The following is a 25,425-nucleotide window of genomic DNA, read 5'->3' as shown; positions in this document are numbered from 1 at the left end:
ACCAGGCTTCAAGTTTTGTATCTTCGTTTTAACAATTTGACAGGTAATTTCCACCAACTTGGTGCTATTGAGTATTGAATTTGGAAGTACTATATATATTGTTTTGGTTAACTGTATGTGTTATATTTATTATAGGGGGCATACCGGAAGAAATTGGACACCTCACCTCCTTGGAGCATCTATTACTTAATAACAACAGCTTGACAGGTAGAGTAATCAAATACTGGGTTTGTAGATTTCATTTATTTTTCTTACTAGTCTCTTACCCATTTATACAAATGATGGAGTATAAGAGAATAACTAAATAGTACAGCAATTGTGGTATTGATTTGGTTATTAATTAGATGTGTCAATGATAGAAACCTTGAATAGGGATCATAGTGCAAAAATATCTAGCCACCAACATTTTATTATAACAATAAAAACTCCACTAACTACTTTTTGTATAAATAGACTAATCTGTCCTTGAGGAAAACATAATATAAATAAATTACAAATAAAAAACCCCACGCACCCTACTTTTTTTATTTGGATTATATGACCATATTATTTTGATATTTATTAATTTGAAATATGTGTATTTATCTAGCAAAAAGAAATGACTTTATGTTGTGAAATTCAGGTAATACCAAGGCAAATTGGGAATCTTACTCAGCTAAAAACTTTACAACTTCAATGTAATATGCTATCAGGTATGTTTTACTATAGACTTTTTTTTTCTTCTTTAATTTTGACAAAGTTCGAAATAAATCCATCTTCTACAAAAAAGTTTCCGTTATTTATTACCGCTCTATCGATAATTAACTTTCTCATTTGGGATCTTCGAGTTTAAAAAATGTGAAAAAATTTTGGGGTCATTAAAAGTCTCATTTGGGGTTGGTAAGAAAATTTAAGAAATGTGGGTCTGGCAAAAATTAATTAGAACTAGTTTTAACCCCTTTGAAACACGTGATATTTTTTTATCATACACAGTTTTAATTATTAATTGATTATTTAAAATAAAAATAATATAAGTTTTAATATTTAAAAATAAAAAAAAATACTATATAATAACAATTAAATAAATATATGCTCCTCAATTTATTTTATACCTAAAGACATAAAAAAACATATTTAAAATGGAATTAAGACAAACATAATTATTTGGACAACGATGAAGAGACTATATAAATGTTGACATTTTTAAAAATATTTTTAAAAAAAATTTCCTTCCTATTTCTCTACTAAAAATAATGAAATCACATTTTAACTAAATAATAAATCGATAACTCATAATATTAAAAAGATCAAAATTATGACCAAAAAAAAAATTAAAAATGATAAACTACACAAAAACATTACATTAATTGGTTGAATTAACACTATTATAGTAATAAAATAATGATAACTTTTTTGAACTTTGGGAACGTTTTATCTTTATTTATTGCACTTTTAAACGGGGTTTTTGTTAAACTTTGAAACATATATACTATTTTTATGCTATTTTTATAATTTTAAATACCCAAATTTTTTTTTTGTAAAAATATATTTAAATTAGTATAATATATATCTTATAAAAGATGCATGTTTTACCATAGATAAGATATTAGATTCTTTATATAAAATGACAAATTTAAATGCCAAATCCTAATTTCAACAATAATATTTTTAAAGTAAACAAAAATTTGGTAGTAGACTATTTTATTTTGTTTAAACAACTAATTGTTTGAAAAACCAATTTTGATAGGTTTATTTATCTCATTGCTATATACTTCACATATTATGCACCACTTATTAATTCATCATAAAAAAAAATATTTTTTTTTTGTGACGCCATTTTTAATATAATTATAGCGCTAGTGACAATATAAATATACGTAAATAATAAATTGTGTTAAAAAAATAAATATTATATACATGTTCCAGTTAAGAATGTTACAATTCTTCCATCTCTAAGAATTGTAAAAAAATTAGGAAAAAATTTCCCCCAACCATATACACGCGTACTCTAACTATTGTAATCAAAGGAAAAAAACAACAATAAATGAAATGGAAATTACAATGAAAATTATAAAATAAACCGAACTATATGCCCGGGTTGAAAAAAAACCTTTTTTAAGATAAACCTAATAAAAAGGGGTTTTGACCCCTATACCACCCCCAAGGAAAATACATTCTAAGGAGATTACATTTTTTTGTGACAAATATTGCAAAAGGGTTGTAGATTATCAAGGAAGATGAATTCCATGGTTTCAACAAAAAAATAAGAAATGAAGAAGTGATTATAATCTTGCAAATACTACATATTTATAGTGTAGAGGACAAATAAGAGGATGGCCATTACTTTTAAAAAGAATTGATTATAATATTGATTAAGGGGAATTTTTTTAATTCATCATTTGACCTTTTTTTTTTATGTTGGTTGACTAATAGGGAATCATCTTTTTTTAATTTAGTATGCTCAGTATCAATATAATAGCATTGTAATTGATTAGCTCGTTTTTAGCGGTTTTAATTCATTTGAATGTAGCGGTTTTTAAAATTGGGGTCATTTATAATTAAGCGGGTTTCTCCATGTTTTATTAGCGGCTACTTAAATATTTAATTTCACACCCTATATTTATAAATATTTAAATCTATACCAAAATTCATAAATATTCAAAAATCACCCAAAACTCGCCTTTTTTATATGTATGCATAACACTACTAATGATATTAGTAATGCGGATTTCACTATTCACTCTAACACTATTTCAACTATTTCCTATATTACTAATTTAAATTTAAAAATTTGTTATGTCCAAAACTTTTTTGCTAATTTAACAATTTATAAAATGTATGTTACTTAATTAAGCCTTAACTTTAAGATTATTTTTATAATTGATATTTTATTCAATTCTAATTTAGTTTAAAAACCAAATTTTCAACATCATATACATTCAATCTTTAGATATAAATTTTTATAGTTTCTTGTTGTTATGATAAAAAATTTAAACATAAATAATATTTTTAAAAAATTCAAGTTGACATTAGTTTTTTAGTCCTTGAATTTTTTTTTTTTAATAATAGTATTTGAAATTTAAAAAATTGTGAATTTCTAAAAATTTAAAACCACAAAATTATGATATTTTCATAATAAATAAAATTGATTTTTAAATCAAGGGAAAAAATAAAAAGAAAATAAAAAAAATAGAAACAAAAAAATACTAGAAAATGAGTTTTTTAAAGAAGAAAGTATCTCATTTTATTATTTACATATCGGGGATTAATTAATGATAATGATAAACTTTATATTAAAAAAATTAGAAAGTTTAAATAATGACAAAATTTTAAATTCAATGGAAACATATTAAGAAATTTTAAAGAAGTTATTGGATTTTAAAAGTGGGAAAAACATATGTTAGCAATATAATGGAATGACAAAAATACCCCCTTTTAGGATTTTTAGGGGGGTTTTAAAACAAAAAAACCCGACAATATTTTTTTGTTAGGGTTGTTTGATAATATTTTTTTTTTTTAGGAGTCTGTGAAAAACCCAAAAAAGAGACTAAATAATTAAATGTGAATCAAAAGAGAGTAAAGTGAAATAAGATATGCAAAAACCCCAAAAGGGCTAAACAAGACATTTAATTGCCACTAAATTAATAGTGCATGGGGTTTAAACTCCATCATTCTTCTTGTTCTATGCAAGGTATTATACTGTATCAAATTTCATGACATTTTTTTTCTTTTCCAAACCTATGCATCAACCAAATTAGAATGGCTCCTTTTCTCTAGTAGTATTTGATTTCTCACTCTGAATTTGTATTAATTATAACTTGAAAGGTGAGTTACCGGCAGAGCTTGGGAATCTCATAAACATGGAGTACATTCAAGTATATCTCAACGATTTCTTAAGTGGTTCCATCCCTCCTTCCATATTCAACATCTCAACCCTCAAGACATTAGATCTTGGCGAGAATAATTTTTCCGGCAGCCTTCCTCCCGACATCGGCTTCACACTTGGCAGTCTCGTAGAGCTGCTCTTAAACTCTAACAAGTTCAGTGGAAAAATTCCAACCTCTATCGCTAATGCTTCGATGCTTACTAAAATCGACTTGACCTCAAACTCATTCACCGCCCAATCCCCGACTTTGGTAGTCTAAGAAAGTTGCGAATACTTCGCCTTTGGGGAAACAATTTGGCCGATCTCAATCTGCCAGATCAAGAATTAGGGTTTCTCTCTTCATTAACTAACTGTCAGGATTTAGAGAACTTGGAATTATCAGACATGTCATTGAAGAATGCTGTCCTCCCACCTTCCATTGGGAATTTGTCGACTTCTCTTGTTAGTTTTACGATGTGGAACTGCAACATCCGTGGAGCCATTCCTTCTGGTTTTGGAAATTTAAGCAGTTTAAGGATTTTGGATTTATCAATGAATGAACTCCAAGGGTTCATCCCGGCAACGTTGGGAAGTTGAAGCAACTCGGGAAGCTCTACCTTTATGATAACAAGCTTGGAGGATATATCCCTACTGATGTTTGCAATATGAGTGAATTGATGGAGCTTTTCTTGGGTGGGAATAAGCTAACTGGTCCAATACCTGAATGTTTGGGGGATGTTAAATCTCTGAGAAGAGTTTGGCTTGATTCGAACAAGTTGAATTCCACGCTTCCTTCAAACTTGGTGAATCTTCCGGATCTTTTAGAACTAAGTATGTCTTCAAACAATTTCACTGGTCGGATACCATATGAGATAGGAAGGTTGAAGGCTGTCTACACGTTGGACTTGTCGTCTAACATGTTTTCAGGCTCTATTCCCAGCGAAATCGAAGCTTGTCAATCGCTGAAGGATCTGAATCTATCGAGTAATTTGTTGAATGGAACCATCCCCCATCAGTGGGGAAGCTCAAGGTGTTGGAGACATTGGATCTTTCTAACAATCATCTTTCTGGTTTAATACCTGACTTGTTGGGGAAGCTTGATCTTGACTTCTTTAATGTGTCGTGTAATCGATTGGAAGGGAGAATTCCTGGTGGTTTTTCCAATATTAGTGCTCAGTCATTTGTGAACAACTCTGGCCTTTGTGGTGTGGAAAGATTTCAAGTGCCATCTTGCAAGGGAAGTCATTCATCGAAGAGTTTTGGTGTAATAATGAAATATGTTGTTCCTCCCTTTGTTGCATTTATGATTGTGGTGGTTGGCATACACATTGTCATAAGAAGATGGAGGGTGCCTCAAGAGAAAACCAACTAATACAACCGAGGATCAAAAGGTGGATCTTGGTTGGATCACAGTTTCAGAAAGGGAAATCATTAAGGAGACAAGTTCCTTTAGTGAGTTAAACCTACTCGGACGAGGAGGCATGGGAGCCGTATACAAGATGGCGCTTGGAAATGGGATACAAGTTGCAGTCAAAGTGTTCAACTTGCAACACGAAAGAGCTACCAAGAGCTTTGAGACTGAGAGTCGGATATTGAGCACCATTCGGCATCGGAACTTGGTGAAGATACTTGGTTGTTGTAGTAACCCTGATTTCAAAGCCTTGATTCTTGAATATATGCCGCATGGAAGCTTGGAGAAATGGCTTCATTCGCCCAAGTATTTTCTAGATCTCGTGCAGAGACTGAACATAGCAATAGATGTGGCATCAGCCTTGGAATACCTTCATCACTATCATACATATGCTGTTGTCCACTGTGATATAAAGCCAAACAATGTGTTGCTCGATGCAGATATGACTGCTCGATGGTGATTTTGGCATTTCCAAGCTCTTTGACAATGACAGGTTGCAGTTCATACTTCAAACTGGGCAACAGTTGGTTATGCAGCACCAGGTAATGCATGTAATCCTATTAAATTGTTAAATTTTCCCTTAAAATTAGTGTTGGTAATATTTTATGATGCATCTGAATATGTGAAATTCATTTAATAGAGCTGGGATTAGAAGGAAAGGTATCTACAAGTGGAGATGTATACAGTTATGGGATACTATTACTGGAGATGTTTACTAGCAAGAAGCCAACAGATGATATGTTCAACGACAGATGAACATAAAGGAGTGGGTGGAAAATGCATTACAAGAAAATGCAATAAGGGAAATTGTGGCATCTGGTTTGATATCAATAGAAGATGGACATTCATTCCAATGTGTGACATCTATTTTCGAATTGGCAATCAAATGTTTAGCCTTTTCATGTGAGAAAAGAACTAACATGAAGCATGTAGTAGTTGCTCTTCAGAAGATCAAAGCGGATTTTACAGTAGACGAGACGAAGCATGGCAAGTGACACTTGCATTGTAAAATAATTAATACTAGTTTTTGTAGGTGAATTAATTTGGTTTGTCGAGTATGGTTTGTTTGCTGATTTTCTATGCCTGTTTGCTAGTGTGTTTATTAGGTTGGTGTCATGAATTTGCTATTGTTTTCAATCCAAATAATTGTAAGGATACAGTGTACTTAGAGTGTAGATCAATGAGAACAATTTGATTGGATGTGTCAATAAAAAATACCACATGGTATTTAAATAAAAGCAACTTGCATATATAAAAGAAAAGCTTAAAAAAAGGTAAGAAGCATTTACAACTAATACTCCATGAAAAAAGTAAGAAATTGTTAAAACAAAGCAACTTCGAACTCACCCTCCACAAAGAAAAAGTACTTCACTAATTCACTTTCCATTTGTTAATTAATTCTTCTCCATATAAGAAAGTCACCTGTGTTAGTCATCTTCTTTCTCTTTTGTATTATAACAAGACTCATTTATACTATCATATTTACTCACATTTTATTTTAAATTCATGATACATAAAATTAGGTAGGAGTCTAGTTCCAACCATTTCCGCTCATCAAAATGGGACACGTAATAGGAAAGACGGAGAGTATTTAGCATTGCTGTTCAAAGTTAAAAAACAAGAGTGGAGCACCAATCTTAATTAGAAATAACATGACACACAAACACAAGAATGGAGCTGTAGAAACACAGGTAGGGGTAAGCTCCTTATAACGCCAAAAAATAAAAGTAAAACAAATAATGGGATGCATGGATGCATGAGCTAGCGGAAACGGAAGGGGAACTTGGGCTGGCCGTTGGGCAAAAAGATACCGAAAGTCCTATCGTAGGGGGGGCCGGGCCTCAGATTCTCATCGAACATGGACACTATGTAGGTCTCTATAGGGCGGCGGGCCTCATGGGCGTCCCGTTCCTGACCACCCGCATCAAATTGTTGATGTAGATTCTGGCGTTTTGGAGCGTGTTGATGGGGCCGTCAGTTAGAGCATCGATACTACGACCTGGGTGACTTCCGTCTGAACCATGACCACTCGACCCCGAATGACGTCCGTCCGGAGTTTTCTTCTCCTCGCCTATTCCATTGAGGGAGAGCTGCGGCCTGGGCGATGATCTTATCCACGGCCGCGATGAACGCGTCGTAGATGACGTAGAAGAGATTGTCGTAGTAGACGCCGCCGAGGACCACGCCGCTGTTGGGCTGCAGGAGCGCGAAGGAGAGGTTTATGTTCCTGCGATCGTTGAGGTAGGCGTAGAAGGGGAAGACGTTGAAATGCAAGGGCGCGTTAGTCTCCGTCACGAACTCCACGATCGGCCTGATGAACCAGTTCACGCTGCACTTGAACCTGGCGGCCTGCGGGGCTGTAGCGGGTCAGCAGGTTTATGCTGATGGAAGTGGAGACCTTGATCTGCCCTCCCAGGCCCGCGGCGCGCACGGCGCGGTACACGTTCTGGATGGCCGGGAAGACGAAGGGCCCCAGCTCCGAGGCGGGGTCGATCTCGTTCCCCACGATGATCTGGCGGAAGGTGACGTTGGGGAAGCGGAGGATGTTGCGGCGGACCCACGCGCTCGCGGCCTGGGGGCAGTTGGCCAGGTCGCGGAGGTCGGAGTGCGACACGCCCATCATGAGGCGGATGTTGGTGCCGTTGAGGGCGCGGAGAGTGGGGCCGTGCGGGTCGAACAGGCGCATCCTGCGGATGTTGTTCTGCTGGTATAGGCGCACCGTGGCTGGCTGGGCAGGTTGTTACCCAGTCTTCCGTAGAAGGTGCCCACCTGCCCAGCTGCATGCATGTGCCAACAAACGGGTCAAAATCGGTCAAAAAGTGACGGAGCTAGATGGGGTCGCATCTCTGGAGTAGGCTAAAGCCCTCCAAATCATTTCTTTTGTTTATGTATGTACCAAATTTTAATAGTAACCATCAAAGAGGAAAGAAATGTGTAATGGCATCATACTAAGTAGATGTATATGGGAATGAAGTAGATTCATTACCTGTGAGATGAAAGGAGGTGAGTAAGAGGAGACAGAATAGGAGCATTGTAAGTTTGAAGTCATTGTCGGTGGAAGCCATGGAGAATCCAAACAAACAAACACCAATGATTTTCTGTGAGTTGCATTAGTTATGTCCCCGAACCTCGGTTTTATAGAATACTGATTCCACTTTACAAGGGTTAACTGTGCGTCACGTTATAAGGGTAAATAGATGACACTGAATTTTCATCAAATCCGTATTCATCCAGCGTTAAATTAAGGATTTATTTACATTTATCTCACATATTTTTTAAAAAAATTGTACGATGAATCATAAGTAGAAATTTATGTTCTAGAATTTGACAAATTTTCATAATTTTTCTAGAAAAATAATAGAGTCAACTTCAAAAAAATCCTCAACTTGGAATTTTTAAGAATAATAAATATATGTAGTCAAAATTTCTAAAAATTCAATGTTTATTTTTGAGAGACATGATTTAAAGTTTACTCAAAATAGTAACTTAATTTAGTAACAATGATTGGGGAGTGAAGTTAACGACTTGGCTGCACAATTTTTAGCTAAGTCATTTTATCGTACTAACGGAAGCATATCTAAATTTTGTGTCAGCATAGAACTCTTTTTAAGTTTGGCTGTGGATTTATGTAGCTGTAGCTGCGCGCTGAAAATTGTTTGATTTAACATTCTATATAATTTGTACTTTGATAAAGTCACAATCACGCAGAAATTACGACAGTTGTTCTTTCCCAAATTACACCTGAAACAACAATCAATTACTAAAAAACTTAGTGAAAGCTAAATTTTCTAAATTTGAGTTTGAGAATTCGAAATGATAATTTTCTTAGTATCGGACCTGGTGATGGATACTACAATAATACAATAACTTTACGTACAAAAATAAGAAAAGAATTGATTGGTGGAGCCTATGCTCCTTTTTAAAAGGAAAAGATTAGTAGTACTACTATATATTATATGATCGTGCATCATGTGTTTCTGTATTAATTGTTAACCAGAAGAACATTGATGAGTATAGCAGTCTTTGCTTTTCACTAAAGTTGCATTCCACTCACTAATTTGTAATATCACTTATTTGATGATGGTTAACTTTATTAACGTAGCATCATATCCATATTTCACCATACTATATGGAGTATCTAATTAGAAGGACAGTCATGATTTCAGAAAAGTTGATAAAAAAACATTATAATACATCAATCATTGTTGATCACATTTGGATTTTTTGTGTAGTCTATGTACTGTTATCAATTTAATCCGACAATTTTACTTTATACAGATGCTAAAGTTGTGGACTATTCTTCATTTCTTCTTCAAATTTGCTTTTTCCGAACCCTGCTATCTTTCTTTAGGTGAGTGGAGATAAATGTACTACTCTAAAGTTTTATCCCATATTAAAGTCGAACGATATTTTTCTCATTTCTTTAGTTCACTCATCTCTTTTTAATTACTTTATTTACAAAAAATCTATTCTAAAATGAATCTGGACTAATAATAAAAATTTAGTTGGATTATTAGAACAAATACATTGCGCATCCTGAAGTCTGAGCATATTACAACTAATACGAATATGCTACCTTAAGTAAGAAGCTTCGAGCTCAGAACGAATTCACGTCCTCCATTTCGAAACCTCTCAGCGACATAAAGCTCGGGGTGTGGAGGATTGCATCGATCCGGGAATGATTTCCGCCACGAGCCTCGAACATTTCAATCTTATGCGTAGTTTTAGTCTTGTCCAGTAGTAGAACAGGACAAAGTCTTCACACTCCATCAAGATGTCACCATCTTCGAAAACTTTGATAGGGAAAACAAGCACATAAGCTCCACAAAGATCGGGATCTTTGCTGATGATGTACTCCTTTGCCCAAGTCGTCTCGAATTCTATATTCCCTCATCACCCAGATGACAATTTTGTCTTCGGATGAATTATCACATAAGCATAGGCTACCTGCCAGAACTGATAGGTTCCCACAAACCCTCCATTCGCCAAAAGAGGAGGATGAGAGAAGGTGGTGAAAAACTCTGTTTCAAGATCAAAGCAAGAAATCTGTGATGGGGCATTTGGATCTACCACCAACCAGTGAAGATTTCCATTAAGAAATATCCCAAATGTATCATACATTAGCAGGGCACCAGGTATGACGCTTCTCCATGTTCGTGTTCCAAGAGTGTATACCTCACATTGAGATTTGGTAACTCTAAGCGAATCCTCTGTTTCTAGATCATAGTCGTAGACAATCCTAACCGCCCTTTTGTTGGCCAGTCACCCTGGACACTCCAAATCCATACGCAACGATTTGAGATAACGAGTAGACCGAGTCCACGTCTGGGCGGAGCTTGATGTAGTGCCGTGTTATAGGGTTGCAAATGTAAAGATCAGAAGGTTGGTCACCGGTCAGAAATAGCAACCCATTAGCTGAACCTCGTATCACTTCCGCAAAAGGAAAGCAAACTTGGTGACCAATCTGTAGCGGAGATGATGGTGTTCAAGATCAAGGCTGTCTTCAAATTCAAAAACTTCGACGAGTTAGACTCCACACAAGACCGGACAACAGCCATCCCCGGACTGACTTAGAAAGATGAGACTTCACAAACTCGTGAGAGTTGAGCAGCTTCAGCCATGACTTGCAAACACACTTGCAGCTAACAACAGCTCTAGGGGAGTCTCGAGAGGATATCAGTGGTGATTTCTAACGGTAAATTCGCAAAGAATTCTTTCCTCATTTCGAGTTTGTTCTGGCTTTAGTCCATAAAATGAGATTAAGAACTAAATATCCAGATCACTGTAGTCTGCAAATGTTATCCCAATTTATTCATCATTTCTCTACCTAAAAAGAACAGACAGCAGCAGTATTAGAGTGTGGATCTAAGAAATTAAACGTACGTTTGGTATCTTATCAATTTCTAACACCAAATCGCTTCAAGCTAGGGCTAGGCCTTTAAACAAAATACCAAATCAAAATTGGGCGTAATAAGCAACCCTAATCGGTTAAAACAGAATCAGCAACATTTCTTCAAAATTATCTTGCCATAAATCCAAAAAAACGCAATCGAATAAACAATGAGAGCTAAGCATATAGAAGAATCCAGAATCATATAGCTCAGACCAAAATCAAATCTGAAAAATAACGTCGAGAAAAATGAACGAGCAGAGCTGCGAGATGTTACGACCCGGAAAACTTACCTGCTCCGCCGTGATTTCAGATTTCCAATAAGTAGGGCGGCGGCGGCGGCGTGCTTCCGCGAATATAAAAATGGAACGATTACGATAGGATTCAGCTAAAATTTTTGTAGCGGTTGTGACTGGTGAGTGGTAACGGTTAGGTTGGAATTAATACTCCTATTTTCGAGTATTTTCTTTTCTTACTAGTATGTTTTTAGGTAAAGTAAAGTAATTATTACTATTACAATACAACTTCGAAACTTCAAAATTAAAACAAAAAAAATGTGAACTTCTATAAATCAAGACGACCGTGAGATTTTATTAACGTAATTTCTAGATTAATAATTAATTTATTAAAAGAGGTAGTCAATGAATTTAAATTCAGTGAAATAGGAATTCAACGACAATAAGTTCATATAAATTATAAAGTGGATGTCAGTCCCCTATTGGCTTATGCAAGTGAAATTAATGTGTACTACTTTCTTTCTTTTTCAGGAACAAATGCCACGAGTTTCTTTGAAAAAGCAAATATACAAGAATTTAGGGATAATAATTATTTAAATAATACTAAAAACTGAAACGCAAATTATGGAGTACTCCTCCGTCTGGATAATTAGTCCAATTTTCCATTTCGATCCGTCTCAATAATTTGTCCACTTCACTTTTACCATTTTTGGTAGTGGATCCATATCCATAATTCATTTCTACTCATATTTTATTATAAAATTAATATATAAAGGTAGGACCACATTCATTTAACTTTTTCAACCCATTTTCATTACGATTAAACTCGTCTCCAAAGTGACCAATTATCCCTTGATGAAGGAAGTACTTTTTATTTCTTTTAGAAACCATCCTATAATGGAAAATCGAAACTGATCTAACATAAAACTACATCATTTCAGATAAATCGATGTGGTTACTAAATAAAATGACATCATCTTATCCAACGATGTTTTATTGTCACATTATATTAATAGTATTACTTTTTATTTCAAACATTTTAAGACAATTTTGAAAATTAAACATTTATGATGTTATATTTTAATTTCTAAATTATAGGATTGGCCAGAAGTGGTCAAAATTTTTATAATTATGATCTTAAATATTAAGTATCTCACTAATTTATTACTAGTACAATAGAATTTGAGAATACAACAATTTAAAAAAGAAAAAACGTCTATTAAAATTATTATTCTTGAAAAACTAAATAGAAACAAAGCCTTCTTCTCTTTCTAATTCAGTTTCGCACGAATCTAATTATGAGACTATACAAAGTTTAGGTTGGAGTTGTGCTTGAATCTAATTCTGAGACTATACACAAACTAGAAGCAGATGTTCAAGGAAATGTGAGAAACCTATTCCTAGAAGCCTCATTTTCAACGAAGAACACTCAATGAAGAACATGAAAGCTTTAAACTCCAGTTTTGCAGAATCAAACAAATATTAGCCAATAATCAACTCTAATCTGCAAACTGAGATCATACATCGTTATCAAGGCCATTCTAATTTCTAAACAAATCACAGATTCTTTCACCAAATACAATGTAGCAACGAAATTGAGAATACTTCTGCAACTATGCTACTCTCAACCACTGAATTTACTATTAAACCATTAAAACATCACAAACTCAATTTAAATAAAACGAAAATAACTTCATTTAACTTCTAAATCTGTCAAAAATCAGTAAAATTACGGTGGAAAATTGTCATAATTCTACATTAATATAGTACCATTTAAAAGCAAGCGATAAATTATCCTAATACACTACCTTAAACCATCTTCCTCCTCCTCATCATCGGACCACCAAACCCTCTGCTTCACGGTGTTCCGTACTTGGTCCGTGGCCGTGTTCGGCGCGAGGACCTTCTTTTCCTGACCGACGACGAAGGCGTTGGACTCGCCTTGTCGTAATTCAGCACAGGTTCCGTCTCCTGGTTCCCCATAGACTCTTCCAACTCATTCCTGACCTCTTCAACAACACTCTCCACTCCCAAACTTTTGAGTGAGAGAAAAGTGGGAGTGAAAAGAATGGAGCCAGAAGCTGCACCAACGATTCCAACCTGTCCAACCGTCTCATTCTTGGCGGAGTAGTACAAGAGTTGGGTGTCTTCGACCAACATCAAAATATCACCATCTTCAAAAACTTTGATTGGGTAAACAAGCTCCCACCCTTCAACATAAATTTCATCTCCGTCGTTCAACCTCATCGTATACTCTTTCGTCCAAGATTCCTCGACACCATACTCCTTCATCACCCAAATCACAGTCTCCTCTTCCATAGTCTGATCACACAAACACAGGCACTCCCCCAAAGTAGACAAACCCGGCACGAGCTCAAAGCTCTCTTGAAAAATGGGAGGAATCGACAAGTAGCTGAAGCTCTCCGTTTCAAGATCAAAGCAGGAAATCCACAATTTCTCATCGCTGTCCGATGCTACCCAGTGAAGATTACCGTAAGGAACACGCATGTGGAGCGATAAGTGTACTCGAGAAGGAGGGGACCAGGCTCCACCCGCCTCCACTGCCCTGTTCCTAGAGTGTGGACGTGGCAATCAGCTTTAGGTATCACCCTTCTACCTGAGAAGCTTCCATTGTTTCCATGAACTATGACGGAGTCGAGGTAAATCCGAACCACTTTATATTGGTCACTTACTTTGCTCACGCCAAATCCATAACTGACAAAATGTGGATAAGCGTAGCGAGAATCCCAAGAATCTCGGGATAGTTTACTATCTGCAGGGAGCCAGGGACAGACGCAAAAAAAATTAAGAAGTAGCTAAAATAAAAATATATTTTTGACCAAAAGAAAAACTTAAAGAAATATAGAAGCCATTGACTACCTTTCGATATGGTTTGATTATTTCTTGAGGGCAATGGAGCTCGGTGTGTTGACGGGTGATTGGATTGCATACATAATGAGTTTCACCGGAACCCCGTAGAAAAAGAAGGCCGTTGGCGGAGCATATTATAGTTGAGGTGTGAGGAAATCAAACTTGGTGAGTGGATTGTAATGAAGATCGTGGTGATTGAGATTTTGATGGTCGTTGAGTTGGTAGACTGCGAGTGAGGTTGAGTGTTCTTCTGGCGTGGAGAGAGCTAGGCAGGGGTCGGATTTAGCGAGATGGGATTTGATGAAGTCATCTGTTGTTAGAGACGGAGCCATGGTTTGCAGACACACTTGCTTATGGCGATGGTTCGAAGAGGGAGTCTGGAAAGGATGTTTGTGCTGATTTCTGATGGGAGATATTTGAAGAAATCTGGTTTCATTTTTGGAGAGAGATTTAGGAGTTTCTTGAAATACCGGTGATCGGGATTGCTGTCCAAGTGTAGTATATGTAGAGACATCACTTTGAACAAGTCTCTATGGTCATAGAAACGTCTTGTGAAAGATTTGACTAGCTCAATGTTTTCACTATCAATCAACAAAGCTTGCTCAACAAAACCCAACTCACTTCGTAATATGCTTACCCTCCAAATAATAAGTGAGAAATGCAAAAAAGGGTCTTAACATCAAAGAAAAATATAAAAAATCAATCCCAGCGGGGATATCAGCTAATGAAAAATTCTGCTCAAAATAATGTTTCCCAAAGACATAACACTTAGGGATTGGTATTAAATTTTAGTCTCGAGTCCAGTTAAAAACAGCCTCAATCATAACGCATCTCAAATCCCCCATTTTGAACAGCTGCTACTCAAATATGGGGTAGCACTGTAGCTACTGCATAATTTGTGAAAAATTGCAAAACACCTCTTCGTAAGAAACATACCTGCGGCCTAATGAAGAGGAAATGGCGGAAACAAGAAGCGTAGATAGATAGACGACGGGTTCTGTTCATATGACGAAGACGATGAAAGTCGTGGGCCTCAATTACAATCAAACCTTATGTTTTTTTCTTTAATTTACCATAAAAGAAATTCTAAATCGGTACATCACGCTTTCGAACATAAATGGGATGGGCTTTTAACTAACAAAAATGGGCTTCACTTTAAACAATTATATTGGACTTTTTTATTTTCGTATATACTAGTAGGAGTACTAAATAAATCAAATAATAATAGCATATTGCCTATTGGCTACTAAATTAATTAAATCAGATAGCTTCTCATAAACAAGGAGTATACGATTTGTTTAAGTGTGGGGATTTCTTTTTTTTTTCGTAATTATGTTTACTTCTCTTCTTTTTTGAGGAATTTCTTTCACTCTTCATCTGATAGACTGGTAGTAGGATTTTGTTGTTGAGATCATTCTTGGCAACAATTTATTTAAGTTGATGAGGTAACATAAAGAATTAAATTTTTGGAATCGATAAGGAAAGCCTTATTAAATCTTGTATAGTACCATATTTAGAAGACATAATATGGCCATTGATTAACAAAGAAGTCAATTTAGACATTTTATTTTATTATTTTGTAGTTATGATCCATGTTTTGACTCTAAGATTATAGGAATTTTTAATTAAGCAGTGATTTAAAAAGAGGTAGTGCATGAATTTCCGGCAAGCGACAAAAAGCATGAGATCCGGTTAGCAGGTGAAGAAAGTGACTCCAAAACAATCTTTTTCAGTTTAGTGTTATTACTATAATGCTGCCCTCCATAAAGAGGAAGACAATGCCAACAAAATTACTCTTGGAATTGATGTATGTGTGTTTCTTTTCTTGTCCCTTTGTTTGTGTGTGTGTGAGAGAGAAGAGAAAGGGTTCTGACTTCTGAGAAGACAGTACTTTCATCATCAAATCCATTGCTGTCAAGTTGAACTGGAACAGACAAAAGCTTCACAGAGTGCTAAAAAATGAAAAATGAATTTGCATTTGGCATTAATGCCAAATCCAGGAATCCAACACCCATTTTTATTACTGTCCCAACTCCACTTTCATCATTTTTATTCTACTGGAATTAGCAGTTATTGTCACACCTACCAAGTGTAGTAAATTGATTTTAATTTATTTTTTGAAAAAAAAAAGAAAACCCACTTGTGGTAAAATAATGATAAAGATTTGCCCTTTTTTTTGCCCCCTCTCCCTTGTTTGTGTAATAAAGAAGCTTCCATTCCACTTTTATCACTGCTCTCTTTTTATGGGAAACAGAAACATAAACAGGAAAATTTGTTTTTTGCTTGGTTCAAATCTGCTCTGGGTTTTTGTGGGCATTTCCAGCTCAACTTTCTTTCAAATTAAATTGGGAAAATTGAAGCCTCATTCTTGAATTTAAAAAATGTTGTTTTTTTTTTTGTGCAGATTTCTTAATAATTTTTTTCCTTTTTTTGGGGATGTCAATAGAAAAGGCCTATTTGGGCCCTTAATCAAATCCCCCGTTTGCACTTGGCATAAATCGCACTATGGGGTTGGTTTTTATTCGACAAGCTCTAAGTCGAACACAACTTTTAACGAAATCCTTGACACAAATGTGGTTTGCTTCTTTTAAAACAAAGTATAAAAAAACATGTTAACGATATCTTGCTTTGTCCGTCTTAAGATCGTGAAAAAATCCAATTTCAAATACACTTTACTCTCAAAAATCTACTTCTCTAAGTTTAAAAACTAATACTCAAAAATCAAAACTAGTAGTACTAAAATCTAATATTATTAAATTAAAAAAAATAATACTTCATTCATCTATCAAAAATTAATTGATTCAACACAAGTTTAATGAAAAATAAAATATGAGAGAGATATATCAAAAAAGTATAAAAAATAGTAGGTTTTTTGGTTAAATGTGACACGTGTATATAATTTGGAAAATAAATTCATTTTTTGTAAAATTTAAATTTTTGGGAAGGCAGATGAATTAAAAACATGCAATTTTTTTTTTTATGACCGAATATAGTACTAATATTAATAATAACGGACCACGAGAACTCATCGTGAAATGATCATACTAAAAAAACAAGTACTATACGATAAACTTGAGACTAATCATTTACTTTTATGCATTCTATTCATTTTTTTTGGAAATTTAAAATTTTGTCATTAATTGTCTTTAATCAAAGAAAAAACCCCATAAAAACCAAATATTCTTGGCAAAATTTAGTAGAAACCCAAAAATTTCTACTTTCAAAATAATTTTTCAACATCTTACGATATATACTAAAATACAATAAGAAACAACATAGGGGAAAATGGGAAAAAAACTAGACAAACATAAATTACAACAAGAAGCTACTAATCTAACCTACTCTTACTTTTTTTCATTTTCCCCTTTTTTCTTCTTCCCATTTCTTCAAATTAAAAAAAAAAAATAAAAAAAACTCCCCCCTTTTCTTCCCCAAAGTTTTTTTCCCCCAATTTTTCTCTACCTATGGCTGCATAAACCCAAGAGCTTCTTCCTCCCTTCAACAATATCATCGAAGAAATCATCAAGCTGCCCAACGATATTCTCCGCCCCGCTTCTAAAAATTCCCCCTTCAGATTCTCCACTCTCCCCCTAACCCCGATTTCCGATTCCCCCCCCACGATTATCCCCTGCGCGCTCCGCTTCTCCAGCTCCGCCCTCAGCTCCTCCCGCCGCCTTCGAGCGGGGGAAATTCGTACATCAGGACCCCCCCCCGCGCCGCCGTGTTACCGATCTCCGCCGCCACCCGCCGCTGCAGCCGCGCCGTCGACACCGTGAGGCTCGATCCGAAACAGGACGTCGTCGTCCCTGTTTTTCCCGGCCAGAAATAGCCCAATCCGTTGAAGAGAATCGTCGGTAGGAGCGGGGCTCCATTCCTCATGGGTAGAGGACGCCGCGGAATCCGTTGAATCCGTGCAGCCGCGGCTCGTTTCGCGTGGGAATTTGGGGGGAAAAGGGGGAATTCCTCCCGTTAGTGCCCGGGTTTTTCCCCCCTGAATCCCTACCGCCTCTCTCCTGCATCCTGAAATCGCGCGGATCAACTGTTCGACGAAATGCCGCAGTTAATAAAAATCCAATCTTTTCCATGTTTTGGGGTTTTTTAGGGGCTGTGGTTCCCCGGCGGGAGAGCGGGGGGCTCAAATGGCGATGGCTGTCGAGGGAGGAGATGATGTTTGGCCGGCGGGTAGTAGTTTTCCATCCCAGAAATCCCTGTTTTGAGGATTTGGCAAACCTCCCAAACTTGGAGCTTTCATCCATGTATTCATAAAACCATTTCTCACCCACGGGAAATTGGGTTTTGGCCCAAAATGGTGAGCTGATTGTGGGAGGATCTTAGGAGGGAAGGCTCTTTGGAGAAATTGTATTGACATGAAGTTTTTTCGATAGAAAAGCTCGTTGGATAAGTCTATGCCTGGTGAGGAAGTTGTAGAAGCCATTGACAGAGTTGGTTGAAGAAGCATCCACCCCGGAAGGAGGGATGAAAGAAGGGGTTAAAATTTTAAAAGGGGGATGGAGGAGGAGAATAGTTCAAGATTGTAAAAATTTAAATTGGTGGAGGATGAGAGAAGGGGGAGGAATGGAAGGAAGGAAAATAAAATTTTGGGAAAATCCGGTTTCTAAGGTTGAAAAGGATTGTTGGGGGGAATGATGAGTGTTTCCTATAGGGGAAAGGGGTGGGGTTAGTAATCTGCCATTTTTTTTTAGTTTTTAAAGGGGAAGGAAAAAAAAAAAAAGAAAAAAGGGAAAATTAGGAGATGAAATTGTCTTTTGGGGGGGAGAGGGAGAAGAAGGGCTTTTTTTTATCAACAAAAATGGTTTTCAAATTTTTGGTTATGTGGAGATGGGGAGGAAACAAAAAAGGAAAAAAAAGATAAAAAATTTCTAAAGTTGTGTATGTACATTTATTTATATCTTGGGCCCTTTTTTTTTAATCTTATTTATGATGTTAGATTGAAATTCATTGTGTGGTAATACCAGGTTGGCTTGAATTGAAAACATTGATTAATTTGTAGTAGTACTTTTTGTTAAGTAGTACTAACCTCACCTTATATTGTATTTTCTTATGTTTTACTACAAGATTTTTTGTTCCCCTTTTTTTTTCCTCGAGCAACTTTGGGAAATTTTTCCTTCAATCCCCCCTATTTTCATTGAAATTTGTATTTTTTTTTCCTCCTAGATATAGTAGTCTTTGCCTTGTCTTTTTTGTTTAATTTCTTGTGTTCTTTTAAAAGGGGGTTTTGGAATGATGGGATTCTTTGTATTAGCATTTTGCACCCTTTCTACTATGCAAAAATCAGTCTTTTTGGCCCCCAAAAATCATTCTTACTTTCTTTTTTTAATTTGAGTTTCTTTATTTTTTTTTTTATTTTTTTATCTTCATCATATGATTCTCCCCATTTTTTTGGGCGTACAATGTATAATGCCCCCCCCTAGAGCTTACAATGAACAAACCCCATGATTCTTGAAGCACTCCATTTGATGGTGGCCCCCTTCACCCTTCAATCATCTTTTATGGAGGCCTATACCACCCCTTTTTGCTAATGGAATTTTCACTTGATTTAAAAGGGAAAAAGGGAAAAGGGATTCCCCTGATATGTATATATGAGTATGCTTCTTTTTGTTAGTGTTGATAATTATACAAAGATCAATAGTGTAAGATTGATAAACATATTTGGGAAAGAGCTACTAACTAGTGACCATCTTTGCCATACAATTGAATGTGGTTTTGGAATAAAAATAAAATATATGTTTTTAGAGCACCCCATTAGTTAGCATTAAAAAATTTTTCCCAAAAATTACCCCTAAATCGTCCCACATAAAAAAAAAAATATATAATTAAAAAAAAATTAACTTTAATACTCTACTCCGTAAACCCTACCCATATCACCAACTGATTTTTTTGGGGAAAAAATTTTTCTAGGGGTTTGGGTTTTTTCATGTATCAAAAAGCGTTTCAATTTTAGAATTTTTACCTAATCTTCATAAAATCTAATGCAATTTAACCCGAATCTAATTTCTTTGATATAAAAACAGGCCAATTTCCCCCGTTTAATGTGTCATTAAAAGTGACATATAAGAGATGGGGTTAAGATATTATCAAATAAATGACTCACATGTGAGGGCGAGTTGAGAATTGGGAATTCGCTTTAGATTATGCCCTTTGAAATATATGAAAGAAAAAGTGGCCCCTGGTTAAAGGGAAACAACATTTTCTTCCAACTTTAGATCAAAGGGGTTGAGTAACTATGGACACCAAATAAATAGCAATTGGTTAGTCTCCCCTCTAAATATGTTTTAATAAAAAGGGGTTTACATTTTTAACTCGGGGAAATTCTAACCAAAATTGCAATTGGTTAGTCTCCCCCCTAAGTATTTTTTAATAAAAAGGGATTTACACTTTTAACTCGGGGGGAAAATTTTAACCAAAATTGCAATTGGTTAGTCTCCCCCCTAAGTATGTTTTTAAAAAATTTGGGGTTTAAATTTTTAAATTTGGGGGAAATTCTAACCCAAAAATTTTTGTTCCGGTCTTATTCTAGCCTAGATGTCTAAAGGGGGGGTTGGGGAACGAAATTCTTGAAATTTTATATGGTTGGTTTTTTTTTAATTAAGAAAAATGTGACTTTTGGGAAAAGGGTGGTCGTGGGTTTTGGAGAATGGGGCATTAGAGAGGATGTTGGTCCTTTTAGATTTTGTTGGAAAGTGTATTAGTGAGAATGGTCCAATATTTAAGGCCCCTTTATTTGGGTCCCCCTTTTTCCCTTTTCTGCCCACATCCCCGCCCTCTAATTTAGGATGAATCTTCTTTTAAGCCACACATGTGATGGAAGCTATAGTGAGGAATTTACATAAGTATCAAGAATAAATAAAATTTATCACAATTTTTTAAATAGTCTAGCATTTAAATATATGTAATTTAAAAAATTTTTTGTTAAATACTTATTGTATTATGTTTTTTTTTATGCATCTATTCTAGTCTTTATTTCAAAATTATCCTTGATGTCATTAATTCAATAAATTATTTAAAAATTAATGTAATTTAAATTTATTTTTTCTATTATTTAAAATAAATAAATAAATAAAACAAAAATAAGCTATGATTTCTATATAATTTATAACATTAATAATGTCAATAACAGTTTTACTTTTTATAATAAAAGTAAAGTGTATAAATAATGCTAAAACATACTTAAAGAAAGTGATTCTTTCATAAATTATGTGACATAACATCCCTCTAAATAAATATATTAAAATTCTAATCCCATTGTTAAAAGTTAAACAAGAAATATACACATATTTGGAAAAAGTACATACTTTCTAACAGTAGTAATTTATCTAATTTAAATTTTTCTCTCACTACCCCAATCAATCGAGGAGTTGGAGCATGCTTTTGGGAACAATTTTGTAATAATTCACTTTTTATTTTAAATCAATCCCATCTTCTATGTCAGACTATAAATGCATCTAGGAGTATATGATACCAAATAAACGTACAAATTATGATCTATAAAAGTTAATTTATGTTCTGAAATTAGGTGGAAGAAAAAAACTGGCCACCATCATTTTCCATCCTAATAAAGTTGCCATGCTCTATAAATTTCTTCAACAAGAATGTTTCATTTTCTTCTTAATGAACCCTAGATGGATCCAACTGTATGGTCCATATCCCCCTCATCAATGAAAATGATCTCATGCATATATATTGGATTTAATAATTGGAAAATAACATCTCATCAAAGTTACATAAGAATGTATGAATAATGCATCCAATTACTCCAACATCATATGGCTTCCATATATATTCAATTTATTTAGGTGTTCACTCTTGTGTGTGTGTAATGTACTAGCAATAACATTAAAATTCTCTCCATTGTTCAACTATCATATGGTTGTTTCAGATACCATCAGAATTCATAATTTATCAGTCATAAAATCGTCGCTCTATCAATTATGTCGGATTATGAGAAATTGTGCTCATATATTTATTATCTGTTAATATGAAAATTGCTTCTAGGGGCCACATTTATAGTGTAGATAATCATGGGAATAAAGAAATTGATTAAAATCTACTTTTTCTAAGATGATATCTCATGCGCGTGGATTAATGGGTCATGCACTATGTTTAACTACTTAAGAATAATAAAAATTCACTGATTCAGGTACATGTGTATACTAATACAAGTGCAACAAAATTTTACTGACTTATATATTACATAAATGTGTTATCTATATATGTTACATTAAACCCAATTAATTGTATTGAACAAAATGGATACGATTAAACCAAATTTCTTTTTGCACGGTACAAAAAGATCGATTGAAAAAGATGTTTTTCTAGTTTAATTTCAATTTCAGATTATTGGCATAATTGTTGCCAAGTGCCAACTAAATCAAGTGGAAGATTTTTCTAGGTTGATTTGGGGCCTCTACTTATATTTCCACACCCACTTTCTGGTCAAAAACAAGATTAAAGAGTCATCATAATGAGACAATTGTTAAAACATCATTGGCATAATTCTGTGGTATTATTCAATTTTTCATAATCACCTTTTTCTGTACTAAATTGTGCTTAATAAAATTTGCACGCCTAGTGAAAAATTATTTCATGTTTAATTTGCTGTAAAGGGCGAGTACGATGAGACATATACAGGGCTCGCGCTTGAGCATCCATAATGGTAAATAAGCCAGCCTATTTCTCCTCCTGCCACATCATCCAGCACTAAAATTCCTCATGCCACATCATCAGGACAAGCAATAGGCTAGTCATAGACTAGCCACATCATCAGCACTATTAAAAAAAATAACTAAATTTACGGAATTAAAAAAAAATACGGAATTAAATTTATGACACATAAATTCATTAATTTCTTTTTAAAAAAGTACATTAATTATAAAAAAATACATAAAACAAAAAAAACTATCGTCGTGCAGTCCTCCGCGCCCACAACTCTTCAATTAAATCCTTTTGGAGTTTAATATGAGCATCCACTTGGCGCATGTCGTCGTGTGCTGGAGGCGGCCGATTTCATCGTGAGGTACCCCTTCGTCGTTGGGGGTGGCCACACCGTGGCTTGGACCGGCTTCATCGTCATTGGCCCAACTAATCGTTGTACACATTCATCTTCGACTATCATGTTGTGCATGATAATACAGACGTACATTATGAAGCAATGCGTCGACATGCCACAAACGGCTGGACCCCTAATTGCCGCCCATCGGACCGGAACACACCAAATGCGCTCCCACGTCCTGCGCGCCGACTCGCCGTTCCGCAAAGTAGGCCTTCCTGTCCTCATTTGCGCATCTAATCATCTTCACAAAGACGAGCCACCTAGGGTATATCTCGTAGCAGTGGTAGCCGTATCCTTGTCGGTTGCGTTGCGACAAAAGCGATCGCCGGACTGACGCCACAGCACTGCTTTCGTTGAAAAGGAGCGACGAGTTGAGAACGTTGAGGTCGTTGTTCGACCCGGCTGCCCCAAAATGCGCATTGCCAAATCCACGGCCCGATAATCAGCTACGGCCTCGAGGATCATGGAGTGGGATTAACTCCACAGCGTCAGTTGGTGTAGAACCCCTTCCCGGGCGGCGAGACCGGTTCTTCCACTCCCCGATCATTAGCCACAATCTATGCTTTGGCTAACATCCGTGGGAACCCACATGCTTAGCTCCCGTGCATACGCGCGGATCTTGGCCGGTCTACGTCCGAGTGGGGCTTCGAAGAATACGCTCCTTGAATATTTCAACGACGCCACCATGAAAGTAACCCCGAGACACTTGCAGGCGAGACTTCTCACCGATGTGGAAATTGCCTGAGTCCCACATGTCTACCGCGCCTCGTGAGCCATTGCGGTGCCGTGTGCACTTTTGAATAGGGAGGTGTGGCGCGTTTGTCGACCGCATCGTTCTTGAAGCGAAAGCACTTATATCGCGCTCCAAAGCGTCAACGACTCTGCGCCAACAACTTCGCATCCTAAAACGCCGCACGAACGGGTTGGCGTTAAACCCCGCGTTGCTGCGCAGTAGTCATCATATAACCGGCCCGATGTGCGGCCTACGTGATCGGCAATCAGCGCTCGGCGGTGGTTAACGGGTCCTGGGGTCGAGTGCAGCGGGTGCACCAGCCCAGCAGCCGGTCTGTCTCCTTTGGACGTATAGGCCTCCAATGCTTCGTCCATTTTGCCGTTCGTACTCCTCATCACTACTACCACTACTACCACCCGCGTTACTCATTTCGCATTGTTGCTCTTGTATAGAAATTAAGAGAGAGAGAAAACTCGTTAAAACAAGTGGTGCAAATGAAAATGACATGAAAATCGCGTATATATAGTGTTTTCAAAAATTTAATTAAAAAATGCGCTGGCCGATCGCTCGCCGATCGCCCAGCATTACTCTAATGGCGGCGAGCGGATCGGCCAGCGCTCGCCGAAATTTTCGCCGAAATGGCGCTCTCCGATTGCAATGGTTCGGCGAGCGGACCAGGCTAGCGCCGAGAATCGGCTAGCCGGTCGCTCGCCGACCATTATGGATGCTCTTATTTTTATTAAAAAAAAATTACAGCCTATTTTTTTCATGTCTACATGCGACATAATTTATACAACCATAAACAAATGTGCATATACTTTTAGATCATCTATTAAATTCTCATCTAAATATTCCTTTTTTTTTTTAGTAATTATCAAAGGTATTTACTAGCTGCCCAGTGACTATTTACAGCCTACTTTTTTCATGTCTACATGCAACATAATTTATACAACCATAAACAAATGTGCATATATTTTTAGATCATCTATTAAATTCTCATCTAAATATATTACACAAGTGAAGAGAAGAATACTCCTTTTCTTTTTGGTAATTACCAAGAATATTCACTGACGGCGTAGCTATTTCCCACGCTCATTTCATAGTGTTTTTCGCTTGGAAGTTGCGTTGGAGTACATTTATTTTATTGTATTTATTTTCTACCATATATCAATATGATTGTAATCAAAACTGAACCAAATTTAAATATATGACCAAGATCCTAGATGAAAAATCAACAAAATCCTTATTTTTTCCACAAATATATTTTTATTTATAAATTAAAAAATACATAATCTGTGCCCGAAATAAAGACTCATTTTACATTTAATGGGTGTTAGCAATTAAAATTTTCATATCACTTTGTTTTCTAT

At 35.8% G+C, this 25,425-nt stretch overlaps 2 protein-coding genes and 1 pseudogene across 2 annotated transcripts; 1 reads left to right on the top strand and 2 right to left on the bottom strand.

The window, feature by feature from the left end:
• The first annotated feature begins 4,249 nt into the window (after positions 1-4,249).
• On the top strand, positions 4,250-5,216 carry LOC125206685 (probable leucine-rich repeat receptor-like protein kinase At1g35710). The gene is made up of 3 exons (XM_048105924.1): positions 4,250-4,320; positions 4,413-4,798; positions 4,861-5,216. The coding sequence occupies exons 1-3, from the start codon at positions 4,250-4,252 to the stop codon at positions 5,214-5,216; spliced, it is 813 nt and encodes a 270-aa protein (XP_047961881.1).
• Positions 5,217-7,247: 2,031 nt separating this feature from the next.
• Positions 7,248-7,941, bottom strand: LOC125206683 (glucan endo-1,3-beta-glucosidase-like). Its single transcript, XM_048105923.1, has 2 exons — positions 7,654-7,941; positions 7,248-7,604 (listed from the first exon to the last, which is right to left on the bottom strand). The coding sequence occupies exons 1-2, from the start codon at positions 7,939-7,941 to the stop codon at positions 7,248-7,250; spliced, it is 645 nt and encodes a 214-aa protein (XP_047961880.1).
• A 5,151-nt stretch (positions 7,942-13,092) lies between these two features.
• LOC125205724 lies at positions 13,093-14,702 on the bottom strand (annotated as a pseudogene).
• Between the last annotated feature and the right edge of the window lie 10,723 nt (positions 14,703-25,425).

This window comes from Salvia hispanica, chromosome 2, assembly GCF_023119035.1.
Source record: "Salvia hispanica cultivar TCC Black 2014 chromosome 2, UniMelb_Shisp_WGS_1.0, whole genome shotgun sequence".
Classification (NCBI taxonomy): Eukaryota; Viridiplantae; Streptophyta; class Magnoliopsida; order Lamiales; family Lamiaceae; genus Salvia; species Salvia hispanica.
This window is presented reverse-complemented; position numbering and strand designations above follow the sequence as displayed.